This window comes from Anolis sagrei, chromosome 1 (assembly GCF_037176765.1).
Source record: "Anolis sagrei isolate rAnoSag1 chromosome 1, rAnoSag1.mat, whole genome shotgun sequence".
In the NCBI taxonomy this organism is placed as follows: Eukaryota; Metazoa; Chordata; class Lepidosauria; order Squamata; family Dactyloidae; genus Anolis; species Anolis sagrei.
This window is the reverse complement of record NC_090021.1, coordinates 277,908,155-277,921,658: the sequence shown is the minus strand read 5'-3', so window position 1 is coordinate 277,921,658 and position 13,504 is coordinate 277,908,155. Positions and strand designations below refer to the sequence as shown.

Genomic DNA, 13,504 nt, shown 5'->3' with positions numbered 1-13,504 from the left:
AGATAATCTCCCTTTAACTCCAGTGCTGGTAAAATATTCAGGAAGTGACTTGAACTGGGAGATTCTGTTTTTTCAGTGGAAGGACATGAGGGTGGATTTCATCGGCAGTCAACTCACCTGAAGACAGCTCGATGAGTCTGCTCCTGCTCCTCCCCATTGATAATGCAAGAGAAGAGTCCAAATGATTCCGCACCTAAAAATGAAAGGGGGAGCGGGAAATGCTACAGCCATCTAAAGACAATATTTTAAAAACCCAATAATACAATTGCCTTCAGGAATCATTTTGATCTTAAATGTATAACATGCCAATCCTTCAGTGCAATCATTTCCTGCAGTACATTAGAGGGGTTAAAAAACCAACCCACACTCCGGCGCAGAGAGGTCCACTGCTGAACAACCTATCAAGTTTATATTAATTTCTTGAATGGTCTCTAGTCTACATGAGGCTAATCGAATATCTTGAGTTATTGGTATCTTATAGAAGAAAACAAACAGTTTCAGATAGATCTTTTTCCAGTGTTAAGGATGGTGAAACGAAGGTCTTTGCTTATGGCACCTACACTTCTCACTCTCACCTCTGCTAAACAGGCACTGCAGAATTGTGCAATCTTTCAGATGCCTCAAAACTATTTTAATGATAGGGGGTAGAAGGGGGAAGACACATGCATACCCAAAGGGCAACAATGCCCATATTGTTGAAGGCCTTCATGGCTGGAATCACTGGGTTGTTGTAGGTTTTTCAGGTCATATGGCCATGTTATAGAAGCATTATCTCATGATGTTTCACCTGCATCTATGGCAAGCATCCTCAGACCTCACAACCTCTGAGGATGCTTGCTATAGATGCAGATGAAACATTTCCGAGGGAATGCTTCTAGAACATTGCCATATAGTCCGAAAAACCTACAACAACCCAATGCTCATATTATTTTCAGTTCTCATAAAAATGTTTGCCTATCTCTAGATATACTACAGAGAAGAAGGCCCTGAGAAAGTGTGACTGTGAAGAAAATGACTTAAAGCTCTCAGAACAAATATGAGAACAAACATGAATACCTGATTAATTCCATATTTAGATAATTCAGTGCACTTCCTTTTAAGTTCTAAGCTCTCACATCTTAGACTGCCATTAGAAGATTTTCTAAGTATGCAAGCTGCAGGATATATCAATAAGATTTACTGAAGTTCTAAGAAATCTTGAAGACATGACCACAAGCTATTATGATTAATGATATGTTCCCTATTTCTTTCTGAGCTCAGACATCAGCATTGCAACCAAGTGACCCTAAATGTCAAGATCTTGGAAAAATTACTTTCCTGGACTATGGTTTCCTGAATACCCCAAACAGCACAAAACTATACTCCAAAAGGCAACTTTTCCAACCTGCAATGAACACATTTGCACTATGCATTCAGGTTGCCATGAGGTTTTAATAAGACCAATTTTGGTCTTAAACATACTTTTTTCTTTTGGAACTGGCCCTTTACTACCCAGCAGCCCTTTCAATATACCACAGTGCAACAGGATTTAATGCCACACAGTGATGTTTTCCCCACTCCCTCCATCTGTGCTTGTTGGAAATGACCCACGCTTCAGCACTCACTAGAGGAGCGCGACCGCCCACTCATGAAGACGTTGAGAAACTTCTTGGAGAAATGGATGTCTGCCTCAGGGGTGGAGTCCTCAGAGAGACAGACAGAGTCACGTTTCAGGGCATCCTCCTCATACTCCTCCCCAATGGCTGATTCATAGGGTGAAGAGACACAGTTGTCATAGACGGTGGCTGAATCACTCTCATCACTGTAACCAGAGTAACATTGCTTCAGGCTGACCAGTTCCAGCTGCACATCCTCATCTACCACCAGTGTGTATTTGACTGAATCATAGGAGAGGGCACTGGTGTCAGAGCTCACTGATGCCCTCTGAAGGCTGTGGCGAGGCCGGTAGCTGCCATTGCTGCTGCCACATACAGTTCTTGATCCATTCACTTTTTCAGGTGAGGACAAGTAGTCCAGCACCTCATCCTCCTCACTGATTGAAGTGTTAGGTTTTCCTGCCAGTTGTGGGTAGCTGGAAGTGTCTATGTCTGAGCTGATCGACATCCGGTTGTCACTGGACTGTGACATGAATGGCTTCTCAGACTCCAGAGGGTCAGAATTCTTTTGTACTGGTGTTAAGTAAATCTCCTCTGTAGCCTCCAGTCTCACATCAGTCTGGTAGCGAATGCGGTCCCGATAAGCTTCTGGCCCCCTTGTCACTACCACCACAGTGGGGTTCTGTGGCACGGGACGATTGGTAGACTGTTGCTTCTCAGGTACCCGGGAGGAGACAACACAGGCTGGTGCAATCTGCGTGGCAGCTGTACGCCGACACGGGCTCTCCGTAGATGTGCCTCGATCTTTGGTGGAGGTTGTGCTGTTTTGATGAGTGACCTCATCACTCAGGCAAACGTGGTCATGGGGAGGGGTCTGCTCACCTGTGAGGAGTGGGAAGAGAGAAACACAGATGACAGCCAATGAAACAGGGGCAAAAGTTAATTCACACCATCAGCACAAGCACCTGTTTTATATCAAAGTACTCAAAGTATCAAATCTAAAAGGCTGAGAGCAGCTGTCCAATTTGTAGATCATTACATTACCCATCTGGATAGTCATAATCAGTAATGAATGCATTTGCTGTTCAAATTCTAAATAATAATAAAATGGCCAAAGTCCTGCATAAGATTTAGGTATATAAAAGCAATATAGTTACAGAACTGTGAATCCCAATACCAGGATGCAGCCACATCAATTAATAGGGATCTGTTTCCCTGTTGATCAGGAAGAAGCAAGCTTCCTACTTCCATAGGTCCTTTCCTTTGTGACCCATCATACACTTCGCTCTTACAACAGAGCTTGCTTGCACAAGGGGAGGGGGGGGGGGTGGCAACAGAAGCTAACTACATCCTGATCCACAAGGCAACAGAACCATATCAATCACAGCTGCTGATTCCCAGTAAACATGGTTTTCCTTGCAAATGCAACAGTCACAACTGCATAACTCAAGGTGACATGTAGGTATGGTTTCTTTCATTTGTGACCCACTCTTAGTCCAAGGAGCTCCCAATAGCATACATAGGGTTTCTCCATACAATAACCCAGTCAGACAGGGAGAATGGGGAGGGAAGGAGGGAGTGAAAGAGAGAGGGAGATTAGACTGGCACCCACCTTGTCCACCTTCCGGAAAGAACCAAAGACGTGGATATTCCACTGTAACTTTGACTAGATGGTTATCAACATAGTTCTGGCTCCCAGTTTGATCCATAATCAGATCTTGCACATTACCATTGTCCCCTTTAGAGACATAGTGTTCTCCTTATACTACCCTCTAGCTCCTAATCCTCTCATTTTCCTTTAGCACTTTATCCATCAACCCTATCCTTTGGCAAGTGATTTGCACCAGTCACCCCCCCCCCCCCCAAAAAAAAACCCAACCTTAGTACTGTGCACTATTCAGACCATTGAAGGTTGCTAAACGTTCACTATGTATTGTACTCTGTGTTGTTTATACTGTTTGAATTTTTTAATGAATTTTGTTGTAATATTTTAACTATGTTGAATCTTGGGTTTGTTCCCATGTAAGCCGCTCCGAGCCCCTTCAGGGAGATGGACATGGGGTACAAAATAAATTATTATTACTACTACTACTACTACTACTACTACTTTCAAAGCCATCCAATTGTTGACAAGGGGATCTGAATGTAAGGTTAGGAAGGAAAGTCAGGATTGAAAAGAAAAAGAAAGAAAGAAGTCTGGTCTAAAATAAGTTGAGGCAGGAAAAGTCAGCTCATATCCCACTTGTCAGTTAATGCAACTTCAACATCAATTTCAAGATGAAAGGCAGCATGAAAAGCCACTAGGATGATGTAAGAAGGAGGTCCAAGTACTAGGGGATGTATCACCATGCAAATATATATATGTTCGTGTGTATGAGAGAGAATGGGCGGAGAGAGAGAGAAAGAGAGAGAGAGAACCAGTCTCTGTAGAGAGATTAACTCACCAGTTTTCAGAGGGGATGACGACCGGGACACTCGTTCCTGCCAACTGTGCTTTTTCCCCAGAGAGTTGTTATTCAGGGTGTCCTGAGGAAAAGAACAAAGCGGCCTTGTAGCTGCACGGGTAAATGGCGCATGGCACAAAGGGGTCCCAATGCTCCCCCCATCTCTCCAGCCTATGGCTCTGCAGCCTCCTTGTCCCACCCACACCAGTCAGCTATTGTCTGTGTGTACTGGAAAAGACAGCTATTCAGAAGGATCCAATGGCTAAGTCCATCTGTTGCTTCTGTTGCTCTAGTCAGAGAGGCCACTGTAGTCAAAGGCTGGACAGAAGTAGTTGGGAGAAGAGGCAAAAGAAGCAGTAGCAGAACAAGTTGTTACAAAACCATACAGCCTCCAATCTCAGTGAGAACATGCAAGGATCATACCTCTGAGCCTGTTTGCTTGGATTTATCTAATGCTGGGCGGCTGGATGATATAGCTTTTTAATGCACAGACTGAGTACTTTTACTTGACTCACTCACTGCAACTAATGAAGTGAGAGGGAACTCAAGAAAACTCATATCAAATCAAACCTGCTAATCTTTACCATGCCATAAGATTGTTTTATCTCACTCAATTTCAATTGCCTGTAGCAGAAAAAAAAATCAGGAGTCCCAGCATGTCACTGGTTCTTAAGGGCCCAACTACATGTTACACATATAGCATTTTCTAACCTGCTCCAAGAAATAGTTATTTCACTGGAATGGGGATTGAAAAACACTGAATATGGCGGGATCACTGGCAGCTCATGGGCCAATAGAGGGGTGCCTTACCCTATTTGGGGAGCCCCCCTGCTCAGTCTGCTTCTGGGTGACATTTCATCATGTGGGAAGATTTTTTTTCAATTTGCATTTTATTGTGAACTTACCTATGGCAGGTTATGGGCAAACTTGCACCCTCTAGGTGTTTTGGACTTCAACTCCCACCATTCCTGACAGCCTCAGGCCCCTTTCTTTTCCCCCTTAAGCGGCTGAGGTGGAAAAGGAATGGGCTGAGGCTGTTGGGAATGGTGGGAGTTGAAGTCCAAAACACCTGAAGAATGGTGGGAGTTGAAAACACCTGGAGGGCGCAAGTTTGCCCATGGCTGACCTATGGCATATTGCCATTCCAAATCAATCTAAGAACTAAAATGTTATTATAGTTGCAACTATGCATTTTTAGGAAGGAAAAAGTGCATTTGAGATTCCATATATTAGTGAAGAGAACGTACAAAAGCATATCAGTTTGGGGGGAAATTACTTGAAAGCTCCACATCATCATGTCAAAAAAATATATTAGGAAAAGTAAACTCCAATATTTACTGTAAGCTTTACACTGCTGTCCTTTCCATTTCCTTCTTACCAACTTATTAAAGTACTGAGATTTTCATCAGACTTATGAAAATCCTCTTTTACTTCTCACTGCCACTCCCTTCAGAGCAATTTGTGCCTCTTGAACTACCAGAGAAAGCTTACCATTTTCTGGAACAAGGTCTATTTACACGCCATTCAGAATTTTTTCCAAATCCTTTTTGTTCCAGCATTTTCTTGTCTACTGGATCTCCTAGAATTAACTTACGATGGTCATGTATAAATATGTGAGGGGAAGTCATAGGGAGGAGGGAGCAAGCTTGTTTTCTGATGCCTTGGAAACTAGTTCATGGAACAATGGCTTCAACTACAAGAAAGGAGATTCCACTTGAACATGAGAAAGAACTTCCTAATTGTGAGAGCTGTTCAGCAGTGGAACTCTTTGTGTGATGGAGGTTCCTTCTTTTGAGGCTTTTAAACAGAAGCTGAATGGCCATCTGTCGGGGGTGCTTTGAATGCGATTTTCCTGCTTCTTAGCAGGGGGTTGGACTGGATGGCCCAAGAGGTCTCTTCCAACTCTAGCATTCTATTATTCTATTTAGTTCCCATACAAATTCTTTTGTCAGTCATGCTTTATTCAGATATAGGATTCCTCTGTGGCCCTTTGGCATTCATATTTTGCTTCTTCTAACTTATCCAAATGTACAATGAAACCTGTTGGAATTTTTGGAGAATTCAGGTGCTTGTTTCTCTCACCCCTTTGTTTTTTCTCTGCATGGTACTTAGTTTCCATGGGCAAGAAAGCCCTGGCACTTGCAGGCTCTATGGAAGAATAAGCAGGGCACATACTGTTCCAAGATCAAGCCAGTTCTCTCTCTAGCTAAAGAAAGGGAGAGGCTATCAAGATTAGCTTTGAAATGTGCATTGGTGCAAAGGAGTCCCATGTCCCCCTTTCCCATTGTGAGGCATCTATGACCACCATACAGGCTGCAAGCCATTTTGAATATTCATGGAGTCAGCTCAATTCCTGAGAAATCATATGCATATAAGGGTGCAGAAGGAGAAGAGTGAGCTCTTTCTATGACTAAAAGATGACCAGAAGAAGGAATTATGAGATCATATTCCCGTAGCAGGAATCAACAGAACAGTGGGCAATAGTTTCAGTATGATAAAGACATTCTGCATGATTTCAATCACAAGACAAGAAACTAGAATGACAAGAACAACATGGGAAATATATCTATATCTTCAACCAGCCCATCCTTGCTGCCACTTCTTGCCTTCATTTTGTGTGTGTGTGTATATGTATGTATATATATATATATGGGAGATATATATATATATATATATATATATATATATATAGGATGGAGGGGTGTCTGGAATAGCACAAAGAAGCTTGGATTTGCTTACTAAGCAGGGAATTACTGTCCCTAAAATGTTCATATCCTACAGCAATCACCTGTTATCACTGTGCAAAGGAAAACATTCTTTCTGGCTCCAAGTTGAGGTGCTTCTAATGATATATTAGCTGCACAGAGAATGCCTGGATGTCTCTGAAGCAAATTATTTTCTTCAGCCTGCATCTGTATATCTAAATTTGGAAAGATGGGGATTAACCTGAAGCCAGAAGTTTAGCACTCACTGCCCTGACTGATCTTTTGACAAGAGCCAGAGTGGTGTAGTCATCATAGTACAGAAGGAGCCCCCTTGTGCCAGCAGGACTGCTGATTGAAAGGTTGGCAGTTCAAATCCGGGGAGTGGGGTGAGCTCCCATCTGTCAACTCCAGCTTCTCATGTGAGGACATGAGAGAAGCCTCCCACAGGATGGTAAAACATCCGGGCATTCCCTGGGCAACATCTCTGCAGACGGCCAGGGCTTTCTCAGTGTTGGCTCCTCAGCTATGGAACTCTCTCTCCAGAGAATTAGATCAGCCTCCTACTTCGTAGCCTTTAGAAGTAAAGTAAAAACTTGGCCGTGGGATCAGGCTTTTGGAGAATAATGCAGTGAAATAACAGATTTGGAATATGTGCAATGACAATGGAACGGCTTGGATTATGATTATGGATGGTGTGATTTTAATATGGAATGTAATGCTTTTAAATATCTAATATGTATCAATTTTAACTTAATTTTTAATTTTAATATTTTTGGAATTGTATGTGCTTTAAGGCATTGAAAAATTGCCTCTGTTGTAAGCCACCTTGAGTCCCCTTCGGGGTAGAGAAAGGTGGGGTATAAATAGGGTGAATAAATGAATAAATAAATAAATAAATAAATGATGCAAACCAGTCCTTTTGTACCGCAATGAAGCAATAGTCTGATGCAGTCTCAAAAAAAAATCTCTCAACACACCAGGGCATTTTGACACTGTGCCCAGTGAGCATAATTCCTAAAGATCAGCTCACTGTTTTTGGCAGGAAGAGAGATTTGGTTTTGTGATAACATTATCAATGGTACTTCACACCAGTTATAATCTATAAAACAACAAATGGGAAATGCTGGAGATGTAACTGTGCAAAAGCTTATTTCTGTTTGCACATATATTCCTATTTACACATATATTTGCAAACTTTGGGGAAAAAATATTGTATTATCAAAACAAATAAGAGATCTCTGGTCATCTCTGGTCATTTTATCCAATAGGATGTTACAGCCTTACTGGATTACATGAAAGGGATTTTGGAACAGACAGATGCAGATTTTAAGTATTTTAAATCAGGAGGTTTAAGTTACCATTGATCCATCCTTCTGCTGTTTATGTGAGTTTGACTATTGCTAATGTAGAAGAAAAGCATCTATATTTATTTATTTATTTGCTTTATTTCTATACCGCATTTTTCAGCCCAGTCAGGCGACTCAATGCGGTTTACACAATACAGGTTATTACAACAATGTCATAGGCAATTAAAACACATCATATACAGCAGACAAAATCAACAACAATTATCAACTCATATCATAACGCCTCAATGAAATCAGATCCGTTCTCATAATCCTTGTGCCATTCCTATGTTCAATTTTACCGTCTTCTGTGTTCAGTTGTACTGTTTAGCCAAACGCTTGTTCATAAAGCCAAGTCTTAACCTTTCTCCGAAATGCCAACAACGAAGGGGCCTGTCTGATGTCTACAGGTAAGGCATTCCATAGCCGAGGGGCCACCACCGAGAAGGCCCTGTCCCTCGTCCCCGCCAGACGCGCCTGTGACGCAGGCAGGACCGAGAGCAGGGCCTCCCCAGACGACCTTAATGTCCTAGTCGGTTCATAGGAGGAGATGCGTTCGGAGAGGGAAGTGGGGCCGGAACGCATTAATTGCAGACTGTATTTAAGAAAAAGGTAATTGCAAACTATCTCTTGAGTATTCCTTGAGTAAGAAAACTCAAAAATTCATGGGATTGCACTACGGCCCCTTCCACATAGTTGAATAATATCCCTGCTGTGAACTGGAATATATGGCAGTGAGGACTCAAATAACCCAGTTCAAAGTAGATATTGTGCAATTTTCTGCCTTGATATACTGGATTATATGGTTGTGTGAAAGAGCTTGAAGTTAGCAAACAGGTGCCTTAAATGCATATGGGGGGATGGAGAAAGGAGGGGTGGAAACATGTTCCAAGATTATGGGGAATTAGTTGCAAAATGCTTGTAATACATTTGTGTCCCTCCTTTCTCTCTACATGGAGACACAGGGTCCTTCGACCCAGCCATATAGCCCAGAATATCAAGGCAGAAAATCCCACAATATCTGCCTTAAACTAGATTATTATCTGAGTCCACCCTGCCATATATTCTAGTTCAAAGCAGAAAATGTGGGATTTTATTCAGCTGTGTGGAAGGGGCCATATATGAGCATCATTCCTGGGGATGGAAAGAAACATGTATTGGAAAGTCATGGACATTTCAAGATCTCAGGCAATGTCTTACCTTAAGTTATATGCAGAACTATTCAAAATTAAACAAACACTCTACCTTCCAATATCAAATCAAGGAATTATGATTTTGTGTTCCAAGGGATTTTTGAAAGTTCTGGCCCTTAAAGGGTTACACACAAGAGTACAGCTCTTGCTGCCTCCACAATGCCTCCTACATCTGGTCTGACAGACCAGCACAAATAGCTTGGAAAGAAGTCTGCTGACAGAGCCGACTGGCTTGGAAACTCCTGCTCTGTTCATTTGGAAGTCTGGTGTTCAAATTTTGTGTTGCTCTCTAACTGGCAAATTCAAGAGAAAGGGGCAACATAAAAGCTTCAATTAATCTAGAGGTGCATTCAACAATCCCTCTAAGTGCGAAGTGCATTGAGGTTGTAGCTTCACTAAGTCAAGGGTTTCACACAGTTTAGTAGATGGAGAAGAGGACAGAGATAGTTCTCCAAGAAATGACTCATTTCTGTGGGCTTTTCCCAGAAATGTGATGAAAATAATAATACCCTCAAGAGATTTGACAGAAAGTGACGTTAACCAGCTGCCTCTATAGCCAAAGGCCATCTCTATGGATATGGCACACATTTATCTCATTCAGTTAGGTCATATAGCATACCTATAATTACTTTCATCACCAACCTAACACCTGCCACTCTTAACCACTACCCAAGAATGCTATTACTCATCCATTCACACAGGTTGCTGAAACTATATGAATAGATAAGACAATATGACTCTTCCCTCTCATTCATGAGAACTGCCTTCCTATATACATAAAAGGTTGAAACTCCAAGAGAATAACAGAAAGCAATAACCTGATTGTAAGATAGTGGGAGGATAGAGCACTAGCAACACATAATCCCACTATTTATTTAATTTAATTTACCATATTTATACCCCGCCCTTCTCAACCCTGAAGGGGACTCAAGACAGCTTTATGCATATGCAACTATTCTATGCCTTAAAAACAAGAGACAATTAAAATAAACATGTAAATTAAAATTAATACATATTAAAACAATTAAAACACTACATCCATTATTAAAACAACACCATTCCCAATCGTAATCCGGGGCCAGTCCAGTAGTCATTGCACATATTCCATATCCTTCTACTGCACTTCTCTGAAAGTTGATTCCAAAGCCATGTTTTCACTCTCTTTCTGAAGACCAGGAGGGAGAGGGCTGATCTAATATCACTGGGGTGGGAGTTCCACAGCCGAGGGACCACCACTGAGAAGGCCCTGTCTCTCGTCCCCACCAGTAGCACCTGTGAAGGAGGTGGGACCAAGAGCAGGGCCTCCCCAGATGATCTTAATTTCCGAGATAAATGACCCCATGAATTTCATAGCAAAATATGGAACAAAGTCAGTATTTTCCAAACCAATCTCAATAGATCAGCCACACCACCCACAATGGCTCACCCTCATCAGTAAAACATCTGCATCAACATCTGCTTCCTCAAGAAGCAACGCCTTGATACTAAACACAGAGCATTGCTTCATCCTTTATATTTATAAGCATGGTGCTTCATCTAGACAGGAAAAATGAATTGCAGAACAATAGGATGGCTTGGATATAGGATCTAGGGGTCTTAGTAGACCAACAGCTAACAAGTGAACAATGTGAGACAGTGACAAAAATGTCAATTAAATTTTGTTGCTGTTGTTTATTCATTCAGTTGCTTCTGACTCATCGTGACCTCATGGACCAGCCCACATCAGAGCTTCCTGTTGGCCGTCACCACCCTCAGCTCCTTTAGAGTCAAGCAAGTCACTTCAAGGATACCATCCAACCATCTTGCCCTTGGTCAGCTCCTCTTCCTTTTTCCTTCCATTTCCCCCAGCATGATTGTCTTCTCTGAGCTTTCCTGTCTTCTCATGATGTGGCCAAAGTACTTCATCTTTGCCTCTAATATCCTTCCCTCCAATGAGCAGTCGGGCTTTATTTCCTGAAGTATGGACTGATTGGATCTTCTCACAGTCCAAGATACTCTCAGAATTTTCCTCCACCGCACAGTTCAAAAGCATCTATCTTCCTTCGCTCAGCCTTCTTTATGGACCAGCTCTCACATACATAGGTTACTACGGGAATACCATTGCTTTAACTAATTTAATTTAATTTAATTTAATTTAAGCCTACACCAACAGGAGATTCTTCCAAAATATCAGGAAGAACTTTTTCTTTTACCATAAGAGCTGTTAGGCCATGGAACAGACTGCCTTGGAGCATGGTCATTCTCCATTCTCCATCATTCTCCATTCTCCATAAAGGCGTTGGATGGACATCTTTCAGGAGTGGTTTAGTGGCCTTTGTGCTCACTTCCAGCTCTATGATTCTATGGCATGATTTGTAAATATACATTTAAAAATGTAAGTGGGAGAAGAACATGTTTCAAAGCGTATATATCAAACAGAACCGGAATGGGCTAGAAGACCCAATTCTCATAGTGTATTTTAAAGGCAACACACTGAAAGTCAATGGGTTTCTGGAAGTTAATTCACAAAGATTTGTTAAGAGAAGAATTGTAGAGCTGAAAGAAATTACAAGAGTAATCTAGTCCAGTCTGCTGCCAGTGCAAGAAACATACAGCTCAAGCATCTTTCAAAAATGGTAATCAAAGGTCTGTTTAACAATCTCCAATGAAAGAAACTCCATCACCTTCAGAGATATTCTATTCTATTGTCAAATGACTCCTTACATTGGGATTTTAAAAAATTTGGATCTCACTTCTTGTAATTTGAATCCATTGCTCTGGAACCTTTCAACTTTGATTCATCCTCCATATGACAGAATTTTAGATATTTAAAGACAATTATCATAGCAGAGTTTATAGTTATATCCCTTCAAGCAGTACAAGGTATCTACAGTCTTCCCTCATTTCAGGCTCAAAACAATTCTGCTATGTAGGATAGACTGGAAGAGTATGACACTCCCAAGATTATTCTTTTTCACACAAACCATGTATGAAAAAGATTATTCTCCACTCCAGTACAAAGAATCTCCCACCCATCTACAAAAAGCTGCATTTGCCTAAAAATAAAACCTGGAGAATTCGGCCACAGATGCCCCATAGTTTTGTTTAGACCAGTGGTTCTCAACCTGTGGGTCCCCAGGTGTTTTCACCTACAACTCCCAGACATCCCAGCCAGTTTATCAGCTGTTAGGATTTCTGGAAGTTGAAGGTCCAAACATCTGGGGATCCATAGGTTGAGAGTCACTAGTCTAGACAAACTTAATAGTAGAAAGAAACAAATCTGTTTGCTGGTACAGAGGGCAATCACTCTATGGATTGGTGAACACAAGTGAGATATCTCCTGTGATCCTTTTAGGGAACAGTTGAGGTCTACACATGTGAGATCATTACAGGAAATTGTCTGTACTCTCCTTTGGAAACTGGTAGCGCCTGAGGCATAGCTACTAGGGGAGGCTTCAATCCCTATCTTTCTTTTTCCCCCCATAATAGAGTTGGAAGAGACCTCGTGGGCCATACAGTCCAACCCTCTGTCAAGATGCAGGAAAATCCCATTCAAAGCACACCTGACAGATGGCCATCCAGCCTGTTTAAAAGCCTCCAAAGAAGGAGGCCCCATCACACTCCGGGGCAGAGAGTTCCACTGCTAAACAGCTCTCACAGTCAGGAAGTTCTTCCCAATGTTCAGGTGGAATCTCCTTTCCTGTAGTTTGAAGCCCTTGTTCTGTGTCCTAGTCTCCAGGGCAGCGGAAAATGAGCTTGCTTCCTCCTATGACTTTGCCTCACATATTTATACATGGCCATCATGTCTCCTCTCAGCCTTCTCTTAAACATGCCCAGCTCTTTAAGTCATTCCTCATATGGCTTGTTCTCCAGACCATTGATCATTTTAGTCACCCTCCTCTGGACACACTCCAGCTTATCAATATCTCTTTTAAATTGTGGTGCCCAGAACTGGACAGAGTATTCCAGATGTAGTCTGACCAAGGCAGAATAGAGGGGTTACCATACAGGGTTCTTCTGTTCTTCAGTTTGCACTTTAATACCCTCCATTGTCAATGCATAATGACACCAATTCCCAACCCCTCCCCTCCCTGCTCAATCCCTCCACCCAAGTCTTCACCATCTGCCACACAGATCAGCACCTGCTTTCCATGGCTAACGTCACTGGGAATCTTCTTATTTAGTAAGTGGTGGCACATCCGTATTATTAAAAATAGCCTTTCATGCATGTGGAACTCTCCT

The 13,504-nt window shown here is 42.0% G+C and overlaps 1 protein-coding gene across 4 annotated transcripts in view; it reads right to left on the bottom strand.

Moving 5' to 3' along the window:
* Window positions 1-13,504, bottom strand: part of MAPK8IP1 (mitogen-activated protein kinase 8 interacting protein 1) — a 70,900-nt gene that overhangs the window by 14,699 nt on the left and 42,697 nt on the right. For all 4 annotated transcript variants that reach the window (XM_060764052.2, XM_060764069.2, XM_060764059.2 and 1 more), the window contains exons 4-6: window positions 4,040-4,121; window positions 1,605-2,477; window positions 118-193 (exon numbers count right to left, since the gene is read on the bottom strand). In XM_060764052.2, the coding sequence (XP_060620035.1) occupies window positions 118-193; window positions 1,605-2,477; window positions 4,040-4,121 (1,031 nt within the window). The remainder of the gene's footprint in view (window positions 1-117; window positions 194-1,604; window positions 2,478-4,039; window positions 4,122-13,504) is intronic.